Source organism: Zeus faber (assembly GCF_960531495.2).
Source record: "Zeus faber genome assembly, chromosome: 21".
Lineage (NCBI taxonomy): Eukaryota > Metazoa > Chordata > Actinopteri > Zeiformes > Zeidae > Zeus > Zeus faber.
Window position 1 is genome coordinate 17170011 of NC_137208.1, and position 9146 is coordinate 17179156.

Genomic DNA, 9146 nt, shown 5'->3' on the forward strand with positions numbered 1-9146 from the left:
GGATAATACTCCGGACTTGGAGAACATTTAAAACAGCGGATTTAAGCCTCAATGTGAAGATGAAAAGCAAATTTTTCAAGAACTACCGGAGGAGACCAACGATACGGCCATTGTTGTCACAACAGAAGAAGTTGATGACGTGATGACGTCCGTTGAGGTTAGTGATTTAAAATAAAATAAAATAATTCCACTTTTATAAAACATGTACTGTATATTCTTACTGAAAAATAAAAGCTTTTTTAAAAACAAAAATAGTTGTGTTGTTGACACTGTTCAACTTCATGCAGCAGTATGTTAATTAGCCATGTGACTTTGGCATTCTGGGAGCTGGCTGAATAATGCCAAGTCTGGGCGAAACGTTCAAGGTGATTATCTCAGAAACACGGGTTGCCACACCCTTGTCATTAACAAGTCATAGCTTTAAAAATATTTGCTTTATTTGCACAAGTGACACTTGTTTGGAAGCTCTGATTCTCCACTTTTAAATGATGCAGGAAAAAAATAAGTCAAAAGACGCCAAATGACCCTAAAGTATGCAGTGGGTCACATATCCCACACCCACTGCAGCAAAACCCACCATCTCGCGCATTTTGAAAATCGCCATAATCGCCAAAAAACCTTTCTTGAAGGAAAATTAGATTAAGAAGGAGTAAATGAAGACCGTTGAGGTTGGTGACAGATTTTCAGATTTCAGATTTCAGATTTTTTGAGACTCCTAATACTGATAGACTCTACATTTTGTTGATTTATCCGTACTTTTAAACTCTGAAATAATTCCACTTTTATAAAACATGTATGTTATTACTGTTAAATAAAAGCATTTTTAAAAACAAAAATAGTTGTGTTGTTGACGCTGTTTACCGCTGTTCCTGATTGGCCCATTCAGCATTATGTTAAGTACCCATGAGACTCTGTTTGTCTGCCAACCTCATTTGCATTCTGGGAGGTGGCTGAATGAAGCCAAGTGTGGGTAAAACTTTGGAGGTGATTATCTCAGAATCACAGTTTGCCACACCCTTGTTCATTTACAAGTCATAGCATTAAAAATATTGGCTTGATTTGTACAAGTGACACCTTGTTTGAAAGCTCATATTCTCCACTTTCAAATGATGCAAAAAATAAACCCAACCCTAACCCATATCTGCATGACGCCGCTGTCTGTTCAATATCATTTACATCACTTGACTCATCACAGGCGATTGAGTATGCTCAGTTGATGTCCTTAATTTGCTGACTGGTGATGTTTGTTGAACTTTTAATGTCTCTGTCTTTGGCAGTCTTTGCAGAAAGAGACATATCTCTAATTCTCTGAACAATTTCACGTTTGATTTTGAAGTTCGAAAATAGATGATCTGATATTTTCATTAACGATCCTTACATATATTCTCTGTCTGTAAACAGCTTTCCAAGCCTTTCTATCTCCTGAGCGGCCACAAACCCCCATACAACATTGTATTTTTTGTTGTTTGCTAATTTCTCGCCTTACATCAAGTATACAGGTAAGCCAGCATCGTTGGCAGTGAAAGCAAATGAATCTGTCCACGCAGAATTAAACTGTATATTTTCTTTCGAGACTTTTAATTTTTGGGGATTTGGAATCCATAGCTACTGTATTGCCGGCGAAATTGTTCCAAATATTAGGATAAATATGGCTGTTCGGTCAGAGCTACAGTCTTTTCACGGCCTTCCCGGAGAGAGCGTGCTGCTGCTATCCAGTATCCACTCCCAGCTGTCTGCTCTCCCATTGGCTGGAATGTCTGCATGTGCGTGAGTAGGGGGACAAATAGTCGATTTTGATTGGTTGTTCGACACGTGCGGACCCCGCCTTGTCTCGTTCCTGTGGCGTGCCTACGAAGCAACTGCGTTCCATCAAAGCTGGAACTTTCTTCTGGAACTTTTTTTTTTATATGGTGTATAGGCTACACACTTTTGGCTTACAACAATGATCTTAACTTTAAATTAAAACGTTGAAAAATGACCGTTATTCATTTCCATATCATTTTTTGTCAAAGCCACAGGGAGCCACTGGAGAGGTGATAAATAGCCCCATGCGGCTCTGGAGCCGCAGGTTGCTGAACCCTGCTCTGGATGGTTCTCACACCAGCATGAGGAGACGAGGTCGCAGATTGAACAACGCAACGCAATGAGAGGGGGTGATCGGGATCACCCCCTCTCATTGCGTTGGGGGCAGAAAAATTATCTTAATGAGTCTACAAGCCATGGCCTGCTCCTCCTGGCCCCCCCCCACAGTGTTTTTAGTTGTTTTATTTAGAGGAACAGAGCATGGCGATCGGGGTGCACGGAGTGCTGTGTTCAATTCACACATATAAAAATATATTCATGATTACTCTTATTTATAATTCCTCATTGAAATGTCATCCCTGTGAATTCTGTAAGCTCCTATCTGTTTTATCCTGTTATTGTAATGCACACTGACTGACAAAAGAAAAAAATGACTGAAGTGGATGATGGCTTTCCGACTGGGGCAGCCCTAGGTCCAACCGATTCGGACCCTTGCAATCACACATACAGCTCCAGGAGTTATGTCCGGATAATTTCAGGATTGCAGTTCTGTGTGAAAGCAGCTTCGGTTGTACAGGAGCCTAGGCATTTATTACAGTTAACACCCATCCCGTCACCAGATGTTTTATAGGGGCTTTTATTCAGCTATGATTACGGTACTTTTTTTTTTTGTCCTGCAATCAGTGTAATCACACGAGGAAGTCATATTTCAATCAACAAATGATTTGCTCAACAAATCAAAAGGGATTTAATCAAGCTCTTCTTATGGCCCTCAATGAGGTCCCTACACCGAGGGTCATAAGAACCAGATGTTAGATGGACTGGTTGTTTGGGATTTAGATCTGCACTCATTACAGGTAATTTGATAACAATGCCGTGTAAGGTTTGGAAAACACCATTGATGGTCATGGAGACCCATATTTCAAGGTGGACACACACAGGGACGCACGCACATACATCATACAACGTTTCTATGTTTGCTCCACGTTTTTCCATGTACATGTTGTTTGGTTCTATTTTTATTTGTCTCACTCTTGGTGTAGTGATAAGTTGCTTATAGACCAACACATGGTAAGATCGTTCTCCAAAGAGAGGGCTTGGTGGCGGTTCTGTGTAACAAAAAGTTGTGCACTTGTCATCGCACAGGTCATCCACAGGACAGAGTTGTTGCAGCAGTTTTTGGTGATTAAAGAATGAATAAAGAGAGGCATTGCAGGTTGAGAAGTTGAATTCCACTTGCAGACTAACTCTCTCCAAGATGCAATGACATACAAATACTCTGTTGTATGCCCAGCATGCTGACAGCACAGGTAAAAAAATAGAAATAAAATGAGAATCAGATGGACTTGTGGCTCTGAGATGTGTCCATGTTTGGCCATATGTCTTCTGCCTGACCTCTATTCTATGCGTTTCTTTATTTTCTTGAAGTGACACAAAACAGCAGAATAAGTGCATTTCTCCATTTAAGGTAAATTATTAGACCCTTAATTAATAATCAAATTAGAATCCCCTGCTCCGAATCCAATTATTTTCCACAACTTCAAAAAAGGTGCCTACAATATTGTACCGGCCAAAATTTCTGCACGGAATGAAAATAGAATATTGTATTTTAGAGAAATACATAATGAATGGAAAAAACAGTTTTAATTTCAACAATTTCAAGGAAGGAATGGGTGCCAATACATTCACCCATTACTGTATCTGTTATTTGAAACAAAAAGTATTGTCTCTTATGGGGAAGAAACATCAATGTCCCATGCACTGGGACAAACAGTTGTGTGTTTGAGTTTTTCGAAGCATCCAGCCAGTCAGTATTGTCTTCAGTACGTCTGGACCTCCTGCTGAATGACCTCAAAAAAGATCTGGAGCTGCTTACTGCAGTTATCTGAGGAGGTAGGGGAGTGTGAGAGTTATTTTATGAAAACGGACAATGCATTTCCATCTTACTGTGGCGTGTTTTTGTTAAATTAATGTGAAATGTGATGGTGCCCCCTAATGGCCAGATTCTGCTTGACTTACTGTAGACACGTCTCCACCGGGTGGGCAGGCGGAACCGATGGATGGTCATGTAGTAGACTGGGATTCCTGTCAGCATCAGGACACAGCTGAGCCCTGTGTTCCAGGGATCAGAGTAAAGAGACAGCCCCACGATGAAGAAGCAGACTATGGTGAAGGTGACAGCGATGACCAGAGGCACCTTTGCGCAAAAAGAACAACAGTGAGGAGGAATCAATTAAATCGGTACCGATTCAGGGTCAGAAGGTAGAGGTCAAAGCTGAAAAATCAAAGTGGTTAATCTGTTACCTTGAAGGGTCTGGGGTGAAGAGGGTAGTGGTAACGGTGGATGAGCATCCCCAGTGTTGTCAAGGAGATGAAGAACCAGCGAGGGAAGGAGACAAACCTGATGAGCTTGGAGATCTCCCCGGTGATAATCATTATCACCATCAGCGGATACTAAAGAAAACAGACAGCACAGATGTATTGACAAATCCACACATTTCAAATTTGTGGAGTCACAATGGCATTGACAGCAATACGTCCATTACGGATCTTTGAAAATGCACTGACACATGCTTTTTATTTATTGTTGTGTGAAATGCATGCAAAACATTCAGCACCAGTAGGGGCACGGCAGGCAGGGGAGTGTGTCTGCGGATGTGGATCATGGAGAAGAGTGCTGGCCAGTGTCCCTCCCTGGCCCCCACAAACAGCATCCTGCAATGTAGATAGTTAATTAATTATTGTGATATTTGTAGTTTGTTTGGTTGATTAAGAGCACACATGCAAATAAACAGTTGAGGCGATCAGAAACTCTTGTGATCAGCTCCAAACTATGGGACATTTCTCAGGTTTGGCGAGAATCTCAAGTTGGTTTGAAATGATCTTAAGTATTAAATCTCGGCTCCTATAGTGTGTGCTAGAATCCCAAAATGTGTGATCCCCTGTGATCATGCATACTCGCTAAATCCTGTGTGAGCAGTGCTGGGTTGAAAATATATGTGTGATGCTGTCTTTCTTTGGAAAGTCTTTTGGTGTATCCCCGGACTCCACTAATCTGTTATAAATGTAATTTTTGTATGATTCCAATATTTTTTCCTCGTCTAAATCGTTAAACTGGCAGTGTTCTGCTGCAAATACAGGGAGAGACGACACGTAAGGCGGCAACAAGCTCAGTCTTCCCTCTGATTGCGCAACCCGTTAGAAAGTGGATGGACCACAGGCGTGTTACTACGCAGTGAAAAGGCACCAGGGGAGGCAGCTATCACACCTGCATCACTGAGGGGGATTCACGTCTGACACGGAAAATCTCTGGTTGTGTGCTACATTTGTGAAAGGGCAGCTGTGGACAATGTCTGGACACCACTATCCGGATATTGTCCGGAGTGCATGTGTGAAAGCAAATTATGTGATGGTATCAAGGGCTGGTGTGTTTGTATGTGTGTCGATGGGGCAGAGGTGGTGGAGTATCGGCTGGCTGGTTCTGGTGTGCTGGTCTGGGTAAAGTCCAGGGCCAGAGACCACAAGGCTGTCACTGCAAGATGGATTGGCGAATGGACTTCTTTAACATGTAAGACCATGCAATATATATATTTTCATTTACTTTGAATGAATATTAATAGTGGAACTGCATTTGCCTATAAAATGTGAATCGAATATGTAACTTACCTGTCTGCACGTGTTGTAAAGAAAGCTGATATGAAATTTGAAACATACATTCCCCAAACCATCCTTTATCTGGTTTATATGTGTGTAAATCTGGCTCTGATACAAACCAGTGCCTCCCAACTCCCTCACTGCACATCACTGTTGGCCACCTGCCATGCTTGACACAGTGGGGATAGACCTCATTGGCCCTTTAGAACACAATGCACTGGGATGAAATTAACATGTATGTCCTGATGGATTACTCAACCCGCTATCCCTCAAATCTGCCTTTGCCTCACATCTTTGCAAATTGAGTGATTGGGGGTTACTGGTTCGTCAGTCTGTCTGTTCACAGTGCGCAGGTTCCCGAGATCTCCACAGTCTTTGGAGCCCTACCCGTACCCTTCAGACAACTCATATGGCAAAGCCTTTTGAAAAACATGAATTCAACAGGGCCTTTAGAATCACTTTCCATGCTAGGTTACCTGGATGCACCAAATAAGCCTCCATTCACTGCCCCGACACAGGACAACGCCACTAGAATAGGAATCACAGGTGACAAGGACTGGAGTGCTTTGTTCGCAAATGTCTGGAACAGAAACAGAGACAATGTATGACAGGAACTATAATTGGCCAAAAGAGTGAACCCATTTCCTAAATATTGCTTCTTTATTAGATGCTGGTTATTAATTGCCACTGACCACAGCCACAGCATCGGAGACCAGCAGCTCAGAGGGTGTCATCACGCTGTAGTAGGCCACGTTTACCATCACATAGAGGACTGTCACCGTCACTACGGAGAGGCTGATTGCCAGTGGGATGTTCCTGGAACCACAAGTCTATAGTTTAACATGTCAATTATGATCGCTTCAAGCAGCACACGACCTTGAGATATTGCGTAAGATCTGAAATACCGATTTGGGTTTATTACTTCTTCCGTGACACAATTAAGATGAAACCTGAAAAATTACGTAAATAAATGGAAAACACATCAATATAAATATAGACTGGACAAAAAAGCTAACTTGAACGCATTCGGAGTGCTCACCAATGACCATAGGCGTATAAACCATTGTAGAAGGCCAGCGGTAACATATCCAGTTTTGCTGTGTCAACCTCAAAACCATTTTGGAAATTGTCAGTTTCTCCTGCAGGGAACAGACAGCACATAGCACTGATGGCAGACATGTGACAAATGAACTAAATTAAATTTTAATAAACATCCTCCCCCACCTCGAGCCAGTGCCATGGCCCCGGGGACGATGATGAGGACCAGGGCAAATGTTTTAATAAAGGTCAAGATGATCTGAGTGCGAGAGGCCATGTTCACACTCCAGCAGTTGATTGCCACCACAAAGCCTGAAGGAGACAATGGAAAAACAAAAAGTGTCTTCATGCTTATGTAAACGGTGCAGTTCAGGGGAATGCACTTTGACGTGACATATCAGGTGACAGGAACCAGGCGGAAGTTAAGGCCACTCACTCACACCAAGGATGCTGACCAGTTTGATGAGCACCAGGGGAGCCACGCAGGGTGTGAAAAACGGCTCGACAACATAGCGACCGAAGGCCAGGGACACATAGGACGCCACCGCGGGCCTGGGTAACCAACGGAACAGAAGTAGAAGACCAACAATGGCTGTTGTGCCATCTAATTAAATGATCAAATTTGGGATTTTCTTTACGAAATACCAATTTAAAAGGAAAAGGCTAGTCGCCACTTGAACCCTCTGTGGGGTAGGTGGAGCAAAACAAGACAAATCAAAGTGAGAGTGGAGCATCTGAAGGAGCGGCTCTAACCCTTACCTATCCGAATACTAAAGAAACAACTCAAAATATGGACAAACATGAGTGTGGTAGTTCTTCCTACCACACACCCATTCACCACTCAAGTGGAGTTTCAGGGCCCTCCGGCACAGAGACACAGACGATGGACACTATCTTATTGAAGAGAGGAGGTTTGGTGGAATATGCCAGGAGCAGATGGGACATGTCATGACACGGCTCCTCTCCTGAGTGTGTGTGTGTGCGAATGGGGGTTTAAACCTGCTGCTCGTTAGCCCAACAAGTGAGCAAAAGGTATGCAGCCACCCTGACCCATGACCCTAGATCCAGGTCAGGTGTGGCTGCTCAAACCATCCCATCCCCACACTACACCACAATGAGACTTAGATTAGTCATAATAAAGCTGAAAGGTTGGTTGGTTTAAAACAAAAAAACTTTCTATGGAACGTCTCTGCATTAAATCAAATGAATGATGATCGAATGATTCATGATAAAACAACAGGAAAAATCCCCCAAAACAGAACGAGGGTCTTACCAAACAGCGAGAGGACCCCACACAACATCCACACCAGCAGGGAGAGGCCAACGCTGCCGCTGTACATCAGAACCCCCTTGGGGGCGATGAAGATCCCGCTGCCTACCATGGTGCCGATGATGAAGGAGGTGGCAGGCAGTATGCCTATGGTCCTCCTGAGGTGCACCACCTCTTTCTGCTCCCCCTGCTTCTTCTTTGTCTTTGTCTTCCGTGCCTGCATTTCACTCTCCAGCGTATTCATGGCAGTGGGAAGGAACAATGCTATGATGGAGCAGGCTTTTGGAAACATGCTGCTTGGACTTAACACTGCAGTATTTACGCGTAAGGAACATTTGAATATTGGCAAATACAATGCTAGCAAACAACCTCAAGACAGTTATATTATACTGATATTATATACAGAAGAACAACAGATAGCTGACATCCGGGTGTGCTGCGCTGAGCACACTCAGCCACATGGATGGGGCTCAGGACTTGCAGTTGGATGGGGCGTCTGGCCGGTTGCAGTAGGGCAGGTCTCGCCTTTGCGTGCGGTGTTGGTGGCCGTGGGGGCCCCATCAGGATTGCGAGCGGGCGTTTTAGGCGGGGTTTTGATCTGTCGGCGTGTGACCTGGCTCCGGGCCTGTAGTCCATGCCTGGCGTCCTTGGCCTGGATCGTGCTCGTGTGTCGCACGACCCACACGTGGTGGTGGGTTGTATGTGTGCGCCTCAGGGGTGTAGGGTCTCTTCCCGCTAACCAGGGACTGATTTATGCTCCTTGGGGCTGGGGCTTTTCCACTGCTTGGAGGTGCTGGACCGTAACTCCGACTTCGTACACCAGAACCAATTTGGACAAGTCAGGTACACTCACCGGTGGACACACACACACACACACACACAGACACACAGAAACACAGACACACAGACACCCAGACACACACACACACAGACGGACTCATCACAGGCACACACACACCACCAGCACCTGCATTGGTCACACTCCCGATTACGTCCCTCTCCTTTTACTTTCATTTACTGCCATAACTATGATAGGAAGGGCTGAATTGTTGTTCCAGTTTTCCTGGACTTAATTATTTGAGGTTAACTTAACTATTTCGTTGATACATGTTCTTGTCTGATGTTTCTGTTTACGTCTTTGTTTATTATTCAAGGTTTATTT

The 9146-nt window shown here is 43.8% G+C and overlaps 1 protein-coding gene across 1 annotated transcript; it reads right to left on the bottom strand.

The window, feature by feature from the left end:
• Positions 1-3842: 3842 nt before the first annotated feature.
• LOC307246663 (cystine/glutamate transporter-like) lies at positions 3843-8228 on the bottom strand (the record flags this gene model as incomplete). The annotated part of the gene is made up of 11 exons (XM_080022649.1): positions 3843-3907; positions 4042-4219; positions 4327-4476; positions 4641-4737; positions 6153-6256; positions 6369-6492; positions 6582-6626; positions 6716-6815; positions 6901-7026; positions 7151-7266; positions 8011-8228. The coding sequence occupies 11 exons, from the start codon at positions 8226-8228 to the stop codon at positions 3843-3845; spliced, it is 1323 nt and encodes a 440-aa protein (XP_079878775.1).
• Between the last annotated feature and the right edge of the window lie 918 nt (positions 8229-9146).